The 21,350-nt window shown below is 48.5% G+C and overlaps 1 protein-coding gene across 1 annotated transcript in view; it reads right to left on the bottom strand.

Moving 5' to 3' along the window:
• The window catches only part of LOC122392279 (FK506-binding protein 5-like), a 38,197-nt gene that overhangs the window by 16,080 nt on the left and 767 nt on the right, over positions 1–21,350 (bottom strand). The window contains exons 2-4 of the mRNA XM_043386965.1: positions 7,900–7,953; positions 5,800–6,432; positions 4,537–4,802 (exon numbers count right to left, since the gene is read on the bottom strand). Of these exons, the coding sequence (XP_043242900.1) occupies positions 4,537–4,802; positions 5,800–6,432; positions 7,900–7,931 (931 nt within the window). The 5' untranslated portion in view covers positions 7,932–7,953. The remainder of the gene's footprint in view (positions 1–4,536; positions 4,803–5,799; positions 6,433–7,899; positions 7,954–21,350) is intronic.

Genomic DNA, 21,350 nt, shown 5'->3' on the forward strand with positions numbered 1-21,350 from the left:
ATGGGAAAATTGCACCCGTGACTCTATTTATACCCACGACGTGCTATCAGGTCATGACATGTATCCACTATCCACTATTCAGTTTTTTTTTACAGTAACTTTTTATAGAGCTAGAGCGATGAAAACACATAAGATGTGTTCAGCTCGACAATACTAATCGACTAATTTGTAACATGACCTTTCTGGTCGGGTCATCACCATAACCCTTGGTCAGATTTTCAAAATCGCATTTGACGGTCATATTATTTTTTAATTAGACGCGTCTCAAATCGAGGAACACGATGCCGGAACATTAAATGTCGTGTCGGTTTTGAATCAAATGAATTGCTGCAGAAAACAATTTCTGTAAAACCGTTTATTTCATGGGTTTTCTCCTCTGTAGGGCAATTAGTTGATCTTAGATCAAATCTGAGGACGCATTTCACACCCACAAAAAAAAACGTTGAAAGAGCTACTGGGTGTACTTTTCGGCGGCGCTGTAGCTCTATTCGTTCACAAGTTATTCGCCGATTCGTCAACAAGTGGCGTAAGAGGCAAAATTTGTCCTTCGATGAACTTTGGTGACCTGACCTTTGACCTAATCTAAGGCTCCCTTAATATCAGCTTCGGGTTACGTTGTTTTTAACGCCCTTTGGAATTTAAGCTCATCCTTCAGGCGTCCATTAAGGGTGTACTTCAACACTGTTAAGACACCCTAGTAACACTCGTAACGGTGTAAAATTGATAACAAACACTGACATTGCAGGGAATGACGCTCACATGTGTGATAAACTGAACACCCACTTTCATCATTGGTGTTATTCAACCTTGTTATTACCAACAATTCATTTAACCCGGCAGGCGGTGGGCCTACTAGCCACCTTCCGCGCGGTGGGGGGGGGGGGCACTTTTTTGCCCCCCCCGTATCTCCGAAACTACTGGACGGATCCGGAAAATTCAAACGGTGTTCGATAGCCCTGTCAAATTTGTCGAAGGAAACCAAATTTCATTGACCTCGGGGTCACCGATGACGTCACAGGTCAGGTCAAAGATAAAATGTTTCACCGTTCACGGGGCTTCTAGGGAAAGCGCTATAACACCGAGTAAAACGCATTTTGTCGAAAATCAGCGATAAGGCGTCAGTTGTCTAGTACATATGTTGCTATTAGAGGTCACTGGTCATACCAGGTCAGGTCACAGGTCAGGTCACCAAAGGTCACCAAGGGTCACCACATGAGCCCAACTTTACTAAGGTTATGCGATGCATGTTTTATGGCCAGTTTTTCATTTCCAACTCAATGGTGTTGGTTATAAGACCATCAGGTACGGTTTAGGTCACTTTCTGGTGGAGGTCAGGTCAAGGTCAGGTCAAAAAAGGTCAAATTTCAAAGTTGATATTTTTGCATAAAATTGGTATCGATTCGATGCAGCTCGTCACGGGGAGTCTAATGGTGGTCTTTGTTTTGCGCTACGAGGTCTAGAATTGCTAAAAATTGAGTTTGAAAATTTGACGTCATCAATTTTGAACAGTTTTTTCGCTATAACTTGGCCAAAAAAAAGAGGTATCGATCTCAAATTTGGTATGTAGATAGAAGGCGGTAGGGGATATGACATATATTCCGGTTTGTTTCGAAATTCAAAAAACTTTTTGGATTTTTAGGCTATTATATTCGAAAAATCTATTTTTTGATTTTTGGGGGTCAAAATCCAAAAAATTCGAAAAACCGAAATAGCAGTTTTGTAGCCCTTTTAATTCCACACCTTTTATGTTTGAAACATTTTTCTGTATCTCTAAAGCTGTAGGCCTGACAGCTCTTCCCGCGAAACCTTTTTTTGGGTCGAAAATGGCAAAAATGACGTCACTCTGACGTCAATAGCGGCCAACCTATCATAGCCTTTGGAAAAATTTTTGGTCACCATGTGCGCTAGCTGCTCCCGGGAGGGTACTGAAAGTTTGGTGACGATCGGCGCAGCGGTTCTCGAGATATATCGAAAAAACTAAAGGGGGGGGGCAAAAAATGCCCCCCCCCACCGCCTGGAAGGTTAAACTACCAGTGATACATTTGTACCTGACACCCTGTACCCATGGGGGAATCAATAAGTTGTATGCATACCTATATGATACAGCGTTATGAAATTACACACAGAATGTAGGTTGCAGGGAACAAATGCCACCACATTGCATCGCAAATCCGTGTAGCAGCACGGATACGCGGAGCATAATAGAAATAAGCAGAATCCAACCCCCTCCCCCTCTCCAGTGGGGTTACGAATTCGGATAAATACCCAAGCAGGGTGCGTGTTAAATTGCACACCAACACAAGAGAAAAAAATCTGAGGATACATTTTTCGGATATTAAAGAACCCCTATCGGGAGTATGCCGCCATCCCCCCCCCCCCCAGCGGCCAGTACCATGTCTTTCGGAATCCGCAGCAGTGCCATTGCTAGCCAAGAATAGATCACCTTTGCTAAAACTGGAGCTCTTCGAGTACCAAGACACCACTCACGATCACTTCTAACTCACTTGCACACACTTATACTCCCAACACACCGTAATCCCACCAGCGCCTCCGCCCGCAGTCGCGCACGTTTCAAACTAGTATGGCGGCCGGCCGCATGGAAGCCAACGGTTGAACATGGGCTACTAGGGCTGCATTATGTTCCCAATATTTTCCCGACGCGTTTTCTTTGAAGTATTGTATATGAATTTATTTATTTATTATCGTGGATTTGTTTAATTGATGTAGTTGAAGCAAATCCATTAGAATATAAATGCAAACTCTGTACACCATACAGCACAGCAGCGCCATCTACCCAACTGCACCCATAGGGAATTTCAAGGGTGTCTGACACTGCAAAGACAGGCTGACGAAGAAAGACGAACGTCTTTCGAAAGCTCCCGTAACTAATAAACGAAGCTGGTAATTTGAATATTTTTATGCTAGAATGTCTCTGTCCCAGCTAAACAATAACATTTATAACTACATGAAGTACCAAGAGAATACGAACGGTGTTAGTCATCCCCGAAACACTGCCACTATAAAAAAATGGGTACATCCCAAGTCACCAAGTGTGCTTTTCAAGTGTCGTGTGACACCTTAAACGGTGTTTAAGGGATGACATGGCACACTCAGTACACCTAACGGGCGTTATGTTTTCTCTGTAACACCAAAAAAGGTGTTGGATGGGAGTTGAGACACCTCGATTACACCCCAAGTGTGTTATTTCAAGTGTCATGTGACACCTTAAACGGTGTTCAAGCAATGTCATTACACCAATAACGGTGTTCAACGGGGTAATGACACTGCTATGAGTGTTGAATGGGAGTTACGACACCTCGATTACATCCCAGGTGTGCTCTTTCAAGTGTCGTGTGACACCTTAAACGGTGTTTAAGTGATGACATGACACTTTCAATACACCCAGAGGGTGTTTTGTTTTCTCTTTGACACCAAAAGGAGTGTTGAATGGGAGCTACGACACTTCGAGTACATCCCAAGTGTGCTTTTCAAGTGTCGTGTGACACCTTAAACGGTGTTTAAGGGATGACATGGCACCCTCAGTACACCTAACGGGTGTTATGTTTTCTCTGTAACACCAAAAAAGGTGTTAGATGGGAGTTGAGACACCTCGATTACACCCCAAGTGTGTTATTTCAAGTGTCATGTGACACCTTAAACCGTGTTCAAGCAATGCCATTACACCAATAACGGTGTTGAACGGGGTAATGACACTGCTATTAGTGTCATGATACACCATTAATGGTGCTTAACACCCATAATACACTAATAAAACACCCGACCAGTGTTTTATATTTTTTCAGTGTAGAGGGAGAGAGGAGGGGGAGGGGAGTTACAATAATACATTTGGTTGTTTGCGCGCTGCTTCGTTTGAATATGCACTTCACATTGGTAGCTCTAATTCCAGTCGCTAGATGGCACTAGCGTTCAGCGCCTGAACTTATACTGTACCGCATGGCTTCAGGGCTTGTGTAGCGACGGTAGCAAGGGCGGTTTTCGTAAGAAGACAGTATCATCTAATGTGATGTGAGCGCGGAGTGTGTAGGCATACAGAAATGAATCAAATGGGTGAAGATGAATAAAGATCAATATGGTCGCAAAGATGACTGCGAAGGCTGCTGGCGGAATCCAAGACATGCAACACATTGATTCACTATTACGTAAATAGCAGTCATTTACACATACGCAATCAATTACTACGGTTGCATTAAGCATACCATGATGGCTGATGCACAACTGTCTTCACGGGGATATTGGTATCAAAAACCGATTGGCACGGTGTCATTGGACTATGCATTACTAAGGTGGTTTGGTACAGGTGTCCTGGGTACAACAATGCTACCGAATACCGATAATCAAATGGGTGACCATTGCCGCATCAATACATTCAAAAGTCCATCAAGCTACTTCTACGAATGTTTCGATCCATGCCATGGGTTCTGCTATACGGTTTTCTCTGTTCTGCGCAGTGCGCACACTTAACATTATCTTCTAAAAGGGTTGGATCGCATTCCAGTTCAAACTTCGTGTAACAACCTTGTTCATCTCCCTCGTCCTCTTCCTCCTCTTCCTCATCACTGTCCTCTTCCGAGTCACTCCCGCTAGAGCTCCCCGACCCATTACTAGCAGGAGCTGGCGGAGGCGGCGGGGGCGGCGGCGGCGGCGGCGGCGGCGGCTTCCTACCGGCCGCGTCTCTCAGCATCTTCTCCCTCATCCAGTCCACCTTGTCAGTGAAGACTGACTCCTCTTGGTCTTCATCATCATCCTCTCCATCTTCATCGCTTTCCTCCCCGATGCGCGACCTGTCAGAACAGACGGCAGACACACGTCAGGTGTTAGTTTATCAACTCACCGATAGAGGCGCTGCGTTCGGCCCACTCGGGAGGCGACCGGTCGAAGCTGGCCATTTTGTCCAGTCGGTTGTGACGCTCCAACTTTCCCAGGGTCGTGGCATCCAGACGTCGACCGCTCCACTCGGGTTGCGAGACGTTCGTCGGCGGCTTCTCCTGGCTCCGCTTTCTCTCCAGCTCCTCGAGACGCTCGACATCGACCTTCCGTTCGGCCCAGTCGGGTCGACTGCTGCTGTCAAACGGTTGGCCGCCACCAGTCGGATAGGTCAGTCTACAGCAGTGCGGCACACCAGCACACCAGACGGACCTAACTTCCTACAGGTGCTACATTACTGAGAGCTAGACACCAAAGCATTCTCAGACTACATACGGTGCTACGGTCACAGTCCATCGCAACATAGTTGCACCGTCTTATCTTACAAACATTTGGGATGTTTTTTTAACAACCATTCTGAATTAATTTACTCCTGTGGCTGAGCGCTGGAAAAAGAGAAATAAATATAAGTCGCTAATCAGTGAATGAATAACTTCCAATTAGGATGATATTTACGTACTATGAGGTTTTGATTCAGACGTTGAGCACGTAATCGGCTAAAAATACTGATGCAACAACAAATCATCGATCTAGTTCAGACGAGTAGCAGGCAACAGCAATCTGCCACGCTGACTAAGCTTACTGACGCAGACATAAACAAAGTTAGAATAATATGGCTCAACTCCAGGCTGTTCGTCTTCTTCATGGCAACGAATCAGTGACAAGAAAACTAAAACCGGGCCACGACGGCTGATTGCGAGCGCTGAGTTATATCCAGGGGTTACTCAAAATGCGTAGCTTTGTGCATGTAGCACGGCAAATAGCAGGTATGGTATGTTTCACCATTCCGGGAAGGCGTGATGCAAAGCGCGATAAGCGAAGCGCGAGGAGCACAGCAGCGGCTGTAACACGGACCTCTCAGTGGTGTCCTGGTGCCTCAGCGGCGGCAGCGGCACGTCTCCGAGCCGCTTCTTGGCGTCCTCCGCCCACTCAGGAAGCTCCGTAGACGGCTGGCGCACCACGCTACTCTTTCTCTCCACGCGGCGCAGCTTCGGGCGCCGCCAGGGCACCGGGTCCTCTCCCGAGGCAGACATCTCGGCGGTGCCCGGCCGGCGCCGGACCGGAGCCGCCTCCCGGTGTTCAGAGCCAGAGGAGGAGTCCTCTGAGGACTCCTCGTCGTCGGAGGACTCGCCGGAGGATGATGCGGTGGTGTCGTTCGTTTGAGGAGAAGTGGTTGGCTTGGTGGTGTGGTTGTTTGGCTTTTTCTTCTCTTGCTCTTCTTCTTCACTGGATTCCTCTTCTTCACTGCTTGTCTCCGCTTCAGAGGAACTGCTCTTTGCCTTGGTCGCTGACCGATCTGTCCCCTTTTTCGTTTGTGTTTCTTCCTCTGATGAACTCTCCTCCGATTCCTCAGAGGATGTTTCCTCCTCGGAGCTGGATTCCTCCGGTTTCACGGGTAATTTCTTCTCCGGAGCATTTCTCTTCCTCGGCTCGGGGTCAATCACCGGCGTGTTCGAGTACCTCGAACGATAGCTGTTGATAGACGTCCTGGGAAAAACGTGGCGTCATCGGGTTAAATCAGGAACTCGTTATCGTTCACGTTAAACGTTTGGCACGTTAACACGTTGACGGTCTGATACACGTACTGTCACACGTCAATGCGCCGTTACCTGTTAACGGCGCTAATGAGTTACTGCTACGGTGCGCTAACGAGTTGCGATACGGTTACTGTTGTTCACAAACAGAAACTGAGTGCCCCTTAGCTTTGATATCCCGAACGAAAACATTCCAAACTGGCTTGGGCGTACATTGAACAAGGTTATTGGGTTTCGGTATAATGGTGGAATGATTCACCGAGCTACAAGCAAAGCAGGCAAGATGACGCATTAAAAACTCATCACACTGCAAGAAAACGCGATAGAGACCTGCAACATGCAGACATGCGGTCTTATGTATGTACGCTCGTTGACCAGACAGGGACTAGGCGCGGGCTCAGCGCCTCTGTCAGGTACTTCTGTCAGCTGACACAGTGTACCGCTGTCAGCTGACGCAGCGTACCGCTGTCAGCTGACACAGCGCCCCCGCGGCGACCAGCTCGCGCTCTGACGTCACTCAGGGATGCGCAGCTCTCTCGTTGGGCCGTCGCGGGGCGCGTGAACACCTCGTAACTGATGGCTCGACCGATGACCGCGGGCTGGCGACGGCCACGGCCAATCCGCCAACGTCACCGACCGACCGAGGCCCCTCCCCTCTGACTGTCCTCGCCCGGCCCGGAGGACCTGTCACCCAGAATAGAGGCCACAGGTCCCACCGGGTGGCAAAAACGAGAGCTGCCTCTGAGTCAGGAGAGGCCATGGCTCAGCAGGGCTGCCAGTGTGCAGCTGTCTGACGAGAACGCCAACTCAGGGTGCTGCTCTGAGAACAGTCGGTGGCCTTTGATGTGCAGCTTATCGTGACTATAATTAGACTGTTGAGGGAAAATGAATCAGTATGAAGTAGTGGAGAGGTGGATCATTACATGCCGGTTAAACCAGCTATGCTGATCGCAGTCTAAGACGTACTGATTTTACTAATTGGCTTAGCTCGGAACTCGGAAGTAATCCTAATCAAGCATACAAGTCACGTTTAAAGTCTTCCCTTCAGACATTATGTGCGGCATATCGTAGCATGCTAAATGTAAATATCATACAGTTTCGAACCGAGATTATTGAGGCAACGGGCAAAAAAATGACATGAGACGCACACACAAATACTGGGAGCACTGTTATGCGCTATTGTGCATTTTCAAAAGACATGATTCCGATTTCCGACTACGAGCTGGAAAGAAGCTAGGCCTACGTCAACGGCTAATTGGCTTGAGTAATTACTTAATTACGCACACGACATGGGCTACTAAACTGACTGCTACAACTGTACAATCGCATATTCACTGAACAACCACACATATGCTTACGTGTCGTCAAACGAAGCCATTCGACTTCATAGGACAACAATCTACTCATTGCATGCTCTTGCCTCGGAAAGTACGAAGATCTTGAGAACGCCATTGATTCTGATAGTGACTGGAAGCTGAAAAAGGCAAACAGTTCCAACATTTGAACTTGCTTATCATGCCTAGCCTTCACTACAATAACAAGCGTGAAGACGTTAAAGAAATGCCTATTCGCAAATGTCACCTGTAGTTAGTCATATTATTCTATCAGGAACAGGAAGACATGTTAAGATTGTTTTGCGCTGGTATCAGTCGCTATCAGCGTCATCATGCTCAGCACGGAACTCTTTTCTGGACTCCCTTATAGTCTCCACTATGGGTATGAGTAGGTGCAGTTGCTGGAGGTGTGACCACTAAATGAAACCTTCAGGCTTCAACCTTGGTTACATGAGATTCGAGGATATCAAAAATCGAGATAAAGTTGTGTCATTTAACCCTATTAGTGGCAGGCTCCTGGCTACCCCATATTAGTGGCAGGGGGGGGGGGGCTGTTTACGACCCCCCCCCTTGATATCTCGAGATCTAACCGGCCGATTTTCAAAATTCAAACGGCATTCGATTTGGCTCAACGAGATCTACATTTCTAAAAAAAACAAAATTAAAAAATGTCAATAGGGGGTAGAGGGGGGTAAAAACGGGCAAATTGCAGATACATTTTAGACTCTTTATCACGGCCAGGTTTCTGAACCAATCTTAACGCAACTTTTGCCGATCGATAGAGAATGAGCCAGGAATTCACATGGATCCTAAAAATATGCATTTTCAAAAATCATAGGCGGATACAGATCATTGAGATTGGGGGTACACAAAAAGTATAGTATATAAGGTTTTTGTTGGTACTGTTTCTAAAAAGGGTGGCAATGGTCTTGTTATGTTACAATTTTCTTATGAGAGAACGACTAAAATTGTATTGGTCATGCATAGGCGGTGTCAGGGCACCTATGTTGGGAGGTAAAAAATAACCCCCCTATTTGGACGCCTGGATCCGCCTATTATAGCAAAAACGTGTCAAAAGAGGATGCACAATAACTTTGTATATGTTATCACATGATACCTTTCATTCACTGTTCGTAAAACTGGTGCAGCATCGTGATCTTCGCCCAAATGACTCGCTTCACGAATAGGACCCCCAATTCCCAGTGCTCTGGAGCCGCCCCTGGTAAAGTTATGAACTTGAAATTTTCAGGGAATGTGCCCAATTTAGTTTTAGGAAAAGTCAGAAAATTTCAGCATCGTAGCTTCAGCGGTTTCGGAGATATTCCCGAAAAACCTGAGGGGTGGATAAAAACAACCCCCCCCCTGCCACTTATAGGGTTAATGCAGAATGATGTCTAAAAGGAAATGCAACAAAATTGCGTAGAAATTATATCCAGAACACCACAGCACACTAATAAACCGCACCGGCCTTGCTTATGAGTTCATAAGAACAGTCATTGGGAGTGTCTCCCTCAATTCGCACGCCATATGTGACCAAGCAGTTGAGCCTGCCGGCCACGTCAGCAGACAGGCCTCAGTGACGTCATTTCCTCGCTCTGCCGCGCGCCACGAATGCCGCCAGAATAGTTGTGTTTACCGGAGCGGCGCGGCTGTGTTTTCGTTTTATGTGTAACGCTGGCCGAGTGCCAGTGGCGGCGCGGCGCGGCGCGGCGATACCGACGCGGCAGTAGCAAGTCCGGCCCCGGCACCGCCGCGCGCGACAGGAATAAACCGAATGGGGGTCAGGGGGACGCCGGCGCGCCGGTGGCAGCGGCAGTGGTGCTGGTGTGCCGGCTGAACTTGACTGTCGGCCGGGACGACCGCCGTCTGGCCCCGAGAAATGTGACAGTTCTGGGACGACATCCAGGTCGTCGGGTAGAGGATCTCTGGCCCATGACACCTTGCTCTAGCTCGTGTTTGGTACGGGTTTCGTTCTCTAAGGCTGGATTATATCCTACTTGTCACCATCCAACCAGCACTGCTGGACGAGTATAATAGGTCAACGGAAGCTGTTAGTTATGAGACGTTAGAAACGTCACGTCACGTCATCGGATCATATACCTTTATCATAACTTTTCGCGTGCATTATGGTTGCACCTGTTCTTCATAAAATATTTCATATATCAGCTCACAATCCTCAGATCACAAGAGTTGGCTATACATAAAGGCTATTTGAATTCGAGAAAAAGTTTTCATGAAAGAACTTCAACCTACATGCGTCATGCAACCTAACCAACTAAGAGTATTGATCAGACCTGAGCTTGCAAGGGATGATTATTGATTATTCACTTCGAAATTGACCCCTACAAAGGAAACGACGACCACCTCATGACAATCTCTTCAAAACTTGTATAAATGAGTCCACTATTTATTTCATTAAACGTCGATATACCAAAGAATATATTCCTGCAAACTTTACCGGTTGTTGGCAAAAGGATTGTCGTGCCCGACTCGAAATACAGGGAAGACATGGCTTATGATGGATTGCGCAGCGACTGTTGGCGTTTTCCGCAAATAAACAATTTTCGCGGCTCCGGTCATTAAGTGCTGGCGCGTCGCCAAGAGATGACAAATTCTGCTGAGTTGGATCGCCCGAACTGTCAATGACACTCAGAAGTCAGAACGCCACGCATCAGCGACCGTTTTCCGAAAACAAAACAAAATTGCACCCGTCCATCAGCCAATGTAGTGAACAAGCAATGGTATTGGTGTCTGGTATCAATCTATCAGATGCACTTTGCCACATGAAAAAAATGTTTTCTGAAATTCACAATGGTACTCTATAAAAGAGTGCACCTTCCGGTCACTCAGAACACAGGCATTGCATCAGTTTGGCTGCCAAATGCGGTGTCTCAAGTCTTTGTGCAGCCGTGCTCCACTGGCAGCACGGACCGGGCTCTTAGCCGACCGCTTCATCATCCGGCGACATGATACTTGGCAGTGACCGCGGTCGGGAGCCCATTCTGGCCGATGCCCCTGTCCACGACGCCCAACGATGCGGCGCCCCTGGCCAGCGCAGTGCTGCCCAGTCCCACTGTGTGGTCGACAGTGTACTTACAGAGAGAGCCTGTGACACAGTGCACAGTGGGCCGATATGCCATTCTAGCGCGACAGGGCCTGAATCTTCGAACGGAACCCTCACGGTTCGTCGGAAGGTCATCTCAGGCTCAAAAGAAGCGATATATACCATTCGAAAGCTGACGGTGAGCTGAATCCAAAAATGTAATTTTTATCAAAATCGATCGATGGCCTTTTTTGAAAATTACGTTTTTGTAAAAACTTTATAATTTTTTATTCAACGGGCTGTCCCGGACATTCTTGAAAACATAAACATATATTTTTTAGTTCCAGTGAAAGCTGAACGCCAAAAGAACAATATTTAGCGAAGCAATATTTCCAAACATTAATATGCGTCTCCCACAGCCGACAATAAGGCGCAATCACACAGCTCAGTGTCACGATGGACAAAAGTCAGCCACACAGAAGCGTGAAATGACCGTTATCGACTCACAGACCCGGCGCTCTCGGCCCGCCTGACCGGCCACGGCAAGGAGGTTCGGCTGTCGTTCTACTAAACAGACGTCATATTTGTTAGTTTAACGATTCAAGTCGGTACTTTAGTTATTCAGGATACATGAGCAGAAGATTCATTGCTCTGTCATCTTCACATCATGCATTAATTTGCATTTGTTCATGTCTTCTTTGCTCAATTGAGCTTGGTATCATGCCCATATAAGGAAAATTGACCGCGCTGAAATGTCAGAGGTTGTACCGGCCTCAGCTCGGGTGGAGTGGGGGTAGCGCCCGGTGGGGCAGGGTAACCTTTGACCGGTCGCACGGCCGAGCAGCTGTCACCAGTACAGCCTCTGACGGTGAAACCCCGCTCACTTCCCCTGCGCGGGCACTGAGCGCAGCTGGATGGAACAAAACATGTATAAGAAAAATGTAAATTAAAGCATGTTGTAAATCAAGCAGAACAACGAATTTTCTTCTCAGGTATCCTGAATAACTTTAATAGCGATGTAGACAGATAAACTGACAAATATGACATTTGTTTAGTAGAACCAGAGCCGAACGTTCTCTCCGTGGCTGGTCAGGTGGGCCGAGAGCGCCGGGTCTGCGAGTCGATAAGGGTCATTTCACGCTTCTGTGTGGCTGACTTGGGTCCATCGTGACACTGAGCTGTGTGATTGCGCCTTATTGTCGGCTGTGGGAGACGCATATTAATGTTAGGAAATATTGCTTCGCTAAATATTGTTCTTTTGGCGTTCAGCTTTCACTGGAACTCGAAAAAACATGCTTACTTTTTCAAGAATGCCCGGGACAGCCCGTTGATTAAAAAATTATAAAGTTTTTACAAAAACGCAATTTTCAAAAAAGGCCATCGATCGATTTTGATAAAAAATACATTTTTGGATTCAGCTCACCGTCAGCTTTCGAATGGCATATACCGTTTCTTTTGAGCCTGAGATGACCTTCCGACGAACCGTGCCCTCGGTTTTTCGCGAGTAATTCGCGTAAAAAGCGGCCGATCGCAACGAAACTTTCAGTACCCTCGCGATAATTAATTTCACAGCTAACCTGAAGATTTCATGACCCTGACCTAAATGATCTTTGACCTGTGACCTTCTTTCGAGACCATGTTTGGCTGGAATCGCGATTCAGCGTATGTCGGCTCCATTAGTCGCGAGTTTGCAGTCTTTTCGTGGTTTAAAGCGTTCAAGCATGGGGTATTATGTTGCTCCCATGCATTAGGGTGGGTGTCAAGGTCACCGGAAGGTCAGGTAAGGTCATTGACCTTTGATGACCTTGGTTCAATTTTTCGAGTTTTACGTGTTTCTAGGCTAGTTTTTGGAGCTGAATTCGAATCTAGCAACCATTTGAACATTTACCATAGGCGTAGGAACAGGGGGGGGGGGCCAGGTGGGCAAGTGCCCACCCACTTTTCGAGGTGGGGGGCCAACCATGTGTTTTGGCCCACCCACTTTTTACTCGATGCCCCTCTTCTCGATTTGAGAGGACGTCGTCACCTTCCAGAATAAACAAACTCGGTAAAAATAAGTTCCACGAATCCCCACGCACGGAGTCCAAGGGGCCGTGATGGATCCAAAGAGGCCCTCTGTTCGTACTTGTCAGTCGAAGCCCTGAGACTGATGGCCTGAGAGGCCCTAGTGGATCTGAGGAGGCCCCAATATCCACACTGGTCTGGGGAGGCCCCTGACACTGGCGGTCTGGGGGGCCCCTCTATCCACACTAGTCAGATGTCTGAGACTGGTGGTCTGGGAGACCCCTCCATCCACACTAGTCAGAATAAATTTAGGCCCCTGACACTGGCGGTCTAGCCGAGACCCCCTACCCTCACTAGTCAGAGGAGGCCCCTCTATCCTCAATAGTCATAAGAGGCCCCTGAGACTGATGGTCTGGGAGGCCTATCCATCTACACAGTAGTCAGAGGAGGCCCCTGAGACTGATGACCTGAGAGGCCCTTATAATCACACCAGGCAGAAGAGGCCCATGATATTGATGGACTGAGAGGCCCTTCTATTTATACTGGCCACAGGAGACCCCCAAAACTTTCGGTCTGGGAGGTCCCTCAATCCGGCACCAGTCAGAAGAGTCCCCTGAGACTGATGGCCTGGGAAGCCCTTATATTCACACTAGGCAGAGGAGGCCCCTGAGACTGATGGTATGAGAGGCCCTCATATTCACACCAGTCAGAAGAGGCCCCCGAGGCTGATGGCTGTGAGGCCCTTCTGTTCATATAACTGGCCACTGGAGGCCCCTGAAACCGGTGGTCTGGGAGGGCCCTCTATCCACACTAGTCAGAAGAGGCCCCTGAGACCGATGGTCTGAGAGGCTCTTATATTCATACTGGCCACAAGAGGCCCCTGAGACTGATAGTCAGAGAGGTCCACTCCTAATGAATCTGAGGGGGCCCTCTATCCACATTTACACTTTTCTAGGGAGGCCCCCCGAGACTGATGGTCTGAAAGGCCCTTTTATTTATACTGTCCACAGGAGCCCCCTGAGATTAATGGTCTGAGAGGCTCTTCTATTTATACTAACCAGAGGAGGCCCCTAGGATTGATGGTCTAACAGGCCCTTCTATTTATACTAGCCAGAGGAGGCCCATGAGACTGATGGTCTGAGAGGCCCTTCTATTCAAACTAGGCAGATGAGGCCCCTCAGAATGATAGTCCGAAGAGCCATGCGGCGGCAACTGGCCGTGGCCATATTTCGGCTCGGTAGGGCCCCACAGAGCTCATGAGAGCACCTCAAGGGCTCCTAAGTAGACACGCTTATCCCCACGTGCCACGCCGGCTTCTGAAGGCTCCTTGTAGGCATCTAAGGGCCCTTTCCGGCCTCTAACGGCTCCACCCGCCTGTGATGGCTCCACACCAGTGTTTATGAGCGCCACACAGCGGCGCCTTTGAGGGTCATAGTGTCTCTTAGGGCCCTATATCGGTGGCTCTGGGGGCCCCACACCGGCGCCTCTGTGGGCCACCACACCTGTGCATCTCAAGGCTCTATAGGTACATCTGAAGGACCCACACCGACACCTCTGAGGGCCCCAGACCAGTATCTCGGAGCTCGGAAGGCCCCACACCGGTGACTCTGATGACTCACCGGCTCCTGAGAGCACCATGTTGATGTCTAACGGCTCCACAAGGCCACTGAAGGCACCACACAAGCTCTCACTGAGCTCTTATGTCCATGTACCGGCCTCTGAGGGATTTAAGCCAGCGCATTCATAGCTCCACACCAGCAATTGTAAGGGCTTCACACTGAAGTATCTGAGGGTTCCACACCGGTGTCTCTAAGGGCCACATACCGGCATCTCTGAGGGCCCATACCGGCATCTCTGAGGGCCCCATACCGGCGTCTCCGAGGGTCCACATCTGGCGGGCACCCATCAGCGACTGAAGGTCCCACACTGTCGACTCCGAGAGCCCCATCTGCGTCTGGGAGCACCATGCCGTCTCTAAGAGCCACAGCGGCTCCTCCGTACGAAAGATGGGCGTCTCCATGCCAAAGGGGAGCGGTTCTGAGACAGTAGGGCACCTACGTGCAATAGAGGGGCGCCTATGGAGCCCATAGGGGCGCCTCAATGCGAAAGAGGGGCGCCTCTGAGGCCTACATATATGGGCGTCCACATGCAATAGAGGTCTGCAAATTGTAATTGATCAATGCCATGGGGGTGCATTCATAAGAAACAGGGGCGCCGGCATGGCAAAGAGAGGTGCCTTCAAGTGTCCATAAAAGAGAGACGCCTATGATAAGCGCACATTGTATGCGACAATGGGGCGACTGTGGGACATATAGGGATGTCTCTGATGACTATACATAGGGCGCTTATATGCCAAAGAGGGCGCCTATGAAGCTAATGGGGGCACCTGGGAAACGAGGAAGACATTTGTGTAAGGGTTTCAGGGGTCATGCGCCGTTTGCGGCAAATACATTCTAAAAAAAATCGGAGGGGGAATAAGTTTTAAAAATGGTGCGGACTTTCTGCACTGTTCGCTTAAGCGGTTACGCCCCTGGGTACATCAGCCCGATCTCAGAAGCTAGATTTGGAGGTCATACTTGAAAGCAGCCAGCAGGACGAGGCAAAAGTTGGAGGCCCCTGAAAATAGGAGGCCCCCTGGAAAAGGAGGCCCCTTGACAGGGTGGCCCACCCACTTTTCATGACGTTCCTACGCCCGTGACATTTACTATGTAGCTTTGGTGCCTTCGTAACATGTTACGAAGCTGTCAGAGGCGGTTGCCTACTACAAATACCCGGCAAAACCCTTACTGGTTGACCTGACCTGACCTGACCCGACCTGGCCTAAATGTATGAAGACATCATCTATGATCATAAATAACATTATATTCGTGATCAGCACCCAAAAAAACCATAGCAGCCACCCTTTACGACGTTCTAACAGGTCCCGATTTTCCTGACTTTTGGGTCATTGACCTGACCTGGAAGATCAACCGATGACCTAGGACCTTACAAATGGGTATCATCAGCTTCCTCTTGTTACTTGCAACACGCTCGTTATTTCCGCGAAGCTCTACCTCGACCAGGGGCAAAACGGCAGGGGGGTCCAACGGAGCCCTTCTATACGTTCGCGGCTGGAAAAACACCACTATGGGCGAGGGTTAAGCCAAATCTGAGGGCTTATTTCAGAAAGACCGCTAAAAGAGCAATTGAATGCACTTTTTCGCGACGATGTAGCTCTATTGGTCCCCGAGGTAAGGGCCGGTGTTTCGAGAAATGTTGTTATATGCAACATTTTACCTTTGATGACATCTGGTGACGTGACCTTTGACCTGACCTAGAAATGACTAATTACTCTATCTGGAATTTCGGGCGTTCTTTCGAATGCCACTTACTACGTGTCGCTATGTGGCCCAGGAGCCGAGTTAGAAGGGGAGTGTTCAATCAACACCTCCCGGCCCGGCGCGTTTGACGCCGAGCACCGGTCCGGCGCGGGTTGATGTTTGGCTGCTACATCCAAAGTCGCAAAAAGTCGCAAGAAATGACTGTTGGATCTTGTAGTGCAATGACTCATTAAACGCGAGATTTTCGAAGCGGTACTTTGCGGTACTTTTTTTAAAAGTCTATTTGTGTGTGACATCAATTATGTGAAATTATATTTTCGTCTTTAAATCTTTGCGGTGCAAATACATCATAACCAAGTAAGAGTTCGCCATTTTCATGTGGTTATGTGTGTTCTGCAGACCCGGAGCTATCGTTTGATGTATATTAATGTGAAATTCCTCCTCAAATTGTGATTGTTTTCGTGGATCAAAGATACGTTGTCGAAGAGTGCGGGGGACGATTCCGGTCCAAACGATTCCGAAGTTCGTGTTTCAGCTGAGTTTTCACCATGAAATAGCAATTGTGTTGGAAAACAAAGACCACAGCAATGTAGTATGATCATTTTTGAGCAAATTGGTATAGGTTTCATTGCACATCCACAAAGTTCGATTTTTTTACCCATGTCGTGCTAGACCTGGCGATCGGCCCAGTGTGCAGTGGGCGCAGAGGGACTCTCGAGTGAGCCACTCGGGTTTTACATGACTGATCCTTGCTATCCTTACTAGCTAACATCCCTTTTTATCACCCCACTTCATCAGATTCCCGCGAAACGTTCCACTACGCTCCTGCAGGTATCCACCAATCAAAATCCTAGCCCCTCCTCCTAACCCCCTCCCCCTAGTCCCCCCCTCCTCCCCCGCTCGCGGCGTCCGCCGTCAGTCTGTCAGTCCGTCTCTGCCCCGCGGTATATTTCGACAGCAGGTGATTGACGTCCAGGGGAGCCACCGACAGCGTGCACGGGCCCCCGTCTCTCTGAACGAGGCACGAACGGACGCACCGAACTGGGGCGCCGGGGCACTGAACTGGGGCGCCCGGGCGCCGAACTAGAGCGCCGCATGTGCAACTGCACGGGCCAATACACGCACGGAATGGAGAACACGCGTGAGATAGCCGTAAAGTTTGATGATTTGTGAGATGGGTGAATGATAAGGGATAATTTAGTAAGCCTGTGATAATGTGAGCTGGAAACGCTTTCTAATACAATATAATATGAAAAATCACAACTATTCACCTATTTGCAGAACAGGGCCTATCGTTGGATACTTGAATTGTAACTTTGGACGTTGAAATTCACGTTGCATTTTTATTTACTTCCAATGGTGCCTTCTAGAATAGAGTCGCCTAACATCTTTCTCTCAACTACGATATTCCTTGCCAATATCGCAGAGAGTGCAATTGAGCTCGCCTATACAGTATACGTCTTTCACCTACCACACACGAGAACGGTGTTCGCCGGTTAACCACCAACGTATTTAGATTTAGAAAAGAATCACAGCGTCGTTTATAGTGCACTGCTCCTGAAAATTGTTTGGTCGACTCCTTCCGTATCTACGAATTCCGCCGTTGTCTGTGGACGGCCTAAGGCAGACCTTTGGAAGCTCTCCGGGAATTGTTTGGCCCGTTCGTGTCCCAGACACACAAATTTACCTTGTTGACATTACGAACTGTTGACGTGAGTGCTACTTTCTTGGAAACTAGGTGCAGCCTTTGGGTAGTTTCTATCTTTCCTGCATGTGTTCTTGCATTACGCTAAGATCCAACTCCATTAATTGTAAGTCATATATGCATGCATGTGTAGTTGTCGCTGAATTGAGCTCTTGGTTTATGAAATCGAACAATGTATGCAGTATTGTATGCTGTAATATTGGCGCATAAAACATGCTTCAAACATATAATGAATAAATTTGAAAATAAAACTTAAGCCATTTCTGAGAAAAAAGGACACTCATTTATAAAATGAAATTCAAAGCAGAAAGATATAGATTGACATATGGAGGACAAAAATAATGGTTGAACCATAGATAACATGAACTACCTGGATTGGACACTCGTTTTTGGCGCGAAAAATAAGAGGCCACTTTGGCCTCTTATTTTTAATGACGGATTTTTAATCAGTCTTTTGAGAGGCTGATATCTCAGCAATCGCTGGGCCGATTCGCCTGCGGTCTTTTTTGTTGGGTAGCTCCATCCTTTCTGCCCCGCAATTCGCTTATCGTGATGCATTCAGGTGACCGTCATGGCACGTGGCACGTGAAAAGTCGGGGTGTTCAAGTCGTTCTGCTGGAGTAACAATTTTGAGAGGCCTATATCTCAGTAACCACTGGGGCGATTGACTTGCGGTAACTTTTGTAGAGTAGCTGTATCCCTTCTAACAAACATTGGATACTCTTGGTGCACGTGAGTGACCCCCGCTGCACGTGCAAAGTGCAAAAAACAGAAGAGGTGTTAAATGTGTTCCCATTACAGTAACTCAGCAACTACTGGGGCGATTTCGCTGAGACTTGGCATTCATGTAGGCAGTAGGCATCCACCGGGCAATGCATATCCGTATGTCATGGTTGGGGTGCTATTGCACGTGCGCACGTGCAGGGGTCGCTTCCAGATCTCGAGAACGGCTGGACTGATTGCGCTCAAATTTGGTACACGATTAGAGACCGGTGAGAAGGGTGCCGTGCAAAAGTCAGCTGGGACCCATATTGCACGTGCGCACGTGCAGGGTGCCGCTTCCAGATCTCGAGAACGGCTGGGCCGATTGCACTCAAATTTGGCACCTCGCAAGAGACCAGTAAGTAGAGTGCCGTGCACCGGGGAGGTTGTAGCTCTGCGCGCGTGCTCACGTGCTCACGTGACACCCCTCTGTCATATCTCAGAAACGGACTGACCGATTGCAATGACATTTAGTGTGTGATTGGATACTGAATGTGCATGAATTTTTCTAAGTCGATGTAGGTGAGGTAATGCACGTGCGCACGTGCAGGGGTCGCCTCCAGGTCTCGAGAACGGCTGGACCGATTGCGCTCAAATTTGTCACACGACTAGAGGCCGGCGAGAAGGTTGCCTTACCAAAGTCAGTTGGGACCCATATTGCACGTGCGCACGTGCAAGGTGCCGCTCCCACATCTGAAGAACGACTGTGTCGATTGCAATCATATTTGGTACATTGCAAGAGACCATTTGGTAGGGTGCCGTGCACCGAGGAGCCTGTAGCTCCGCGCGTGCTCACGTGCGCACGTGCGCACCCATCTGTCATATCTCAGGAACGGACGGACCGATTACAATGAAATGTGGTGTGTGATTGGATGCTGACCGTGTATGAGTTTTTCTAAGTCGACGAAGGTGTGATAATGCACGTGCGCACGTGCACGATTACACCCAACATTAACAGCTTAAAAACTGGAAGGCCGATTTCGATCAAATTTGCCGTGCGATTAGGGGATAAGACAACAAATTGCATTCACTGTGTGCATCAGAATAAGTGTGAATATGCATAACCCATTTTTTAGAGCTGAAAAATGAGCACGCTGGTGGTGATCAGATTCGGTTCATAATCGATAGCGTAGCTCACTCAGGCTGGGTAGTACGCTCAGGTCAGGTATATACCTGACCTGACTGAAATCCCCAGTCTGAGCGAGCTACGCTATCGATTATGACCCGAATCTGATCACCACTAGCCTCTGCCCGTTTTTCAGCTCTAAAAATGGGTTGTGCACCTTCATATGTGCATACTCACACCCATCATCATGCACACAGTCAATTCACTTTGTCATCTTATCCCTTAATCGCACGGCAAATTTGATCGAAATTGGCCTTCCAGTTTTTAAGCTGTTGCTGTTGGGTGTGTACTTGCGCACATGCATACTCAGTGCTGGAGCACACAATTAATGCACTTTGTTATTTCCGAATCGCACACCAGTTTTTACTGAGATCGGCTTGTCCGTTTTTAGCTGTTAATATGGGCTGTGCGGTGTGCACGTGCGCACGTGCATTATCACACCTTCGTCGACTTAGAAAAACTCATGCACGGTCAGCATCCGATCACACACAAAATTTCATTGTAATCGGTCCGTTCGTTGCTGAGATATGACAGATGGGTGTGCACGTGCGCACGTGAGCACGCGCAGAGCTACAGGCTCCTCAGTGCACGGCAACCTACCTATTGGTCTCTTGCGATGTGCCAAATATGATTGCAATCGACACAGCCGTTCTTCAGATGTTGGAGCAGCACCTTGCACGTGCGCACGTGCAATATGGGTCCCAACTGACTTTCGCAAGGCACCCTTCTCGACGGTCTCTAATTGTGTGACAAATTTGAGCGCTATCGGTCCAGCCGTTCTCGAGATCTGGAGGCGACCCCTGCACGTGCGCACGTGCATTACCTCACCTACATCGACTTAGAAAAACTCATACACATTCAGCATCCAATCACACACCAAATTTCATTGCAATCGGTCAGTCCGTTCCTGAGATATGACAGAGGGGTGTGCACGTGAGCACGTGAGCACGCGCAGAGCTACAACCTACCCGGTGCACGGCACTCTACTTACTGCTCTCTTGCGAGGTTCCGAATTTGAGCGCAGTCGGCCCAGCCGTTTTCGAGATCTGGAAGCGGCACCCTGCACGTGCGCACGTGCAATATGGGTCCCAACTGACTTTTGCACGGCACCCTTCTCACCGGTCTCTAATCGCGTACCAAATTTGAGCGCAATCGGTCCAGCCGTTCTCGAGATCTGGAAGCGACCCCTGCACGTGCGCACGTGCAATAGCACCCCAACCATGACATACGGATATGCATCGCCCGGTGGGTGCCTAGTGCCTACTGCCTACATGAATGCCAAGTCTCAGCGAAATCGCCCCAGTAGTTGCTGAATTACTGTAATGGGAACAAATTTAACACCTCTTCTGTTTTTTGCACTTTGCACGTGCAGCGGGGGTCACTCACGTGCACCAAGAGTATCCAATGTTTGTTAGAAGGGATACAGCTACTCTACAAAAGTTTCCGCAAGTCAATCGCCCCAGTGGTTACTGAGATATAGGCCTCTCAAAATTGTTACTCCAGCAGAACGACTTGAACACCCCGACTTTTCACGTGCCACGTGCCACGACGGTCACCTGAATGCATCACGATAAGTG

Source organism: Amphibalanus amphitrite, unplaced genomic scaffold (genome assembly GCF_019059575.1).
Source record: "Amphibalanus amphitrite isolate SeventyFive unplaced genomic scaffold, NRLGWU_Aamphi_draft 000479F_arrow, whole genome shotgun sequence".
NCBI classification, from domain to species: domain Eukaryota; kingdom Metazoa; phylum Arthropoda; class Thecostraca; order Balanomorpha; family Balanidae; genus Amphibalanus; species Amphibalanus amphitrite.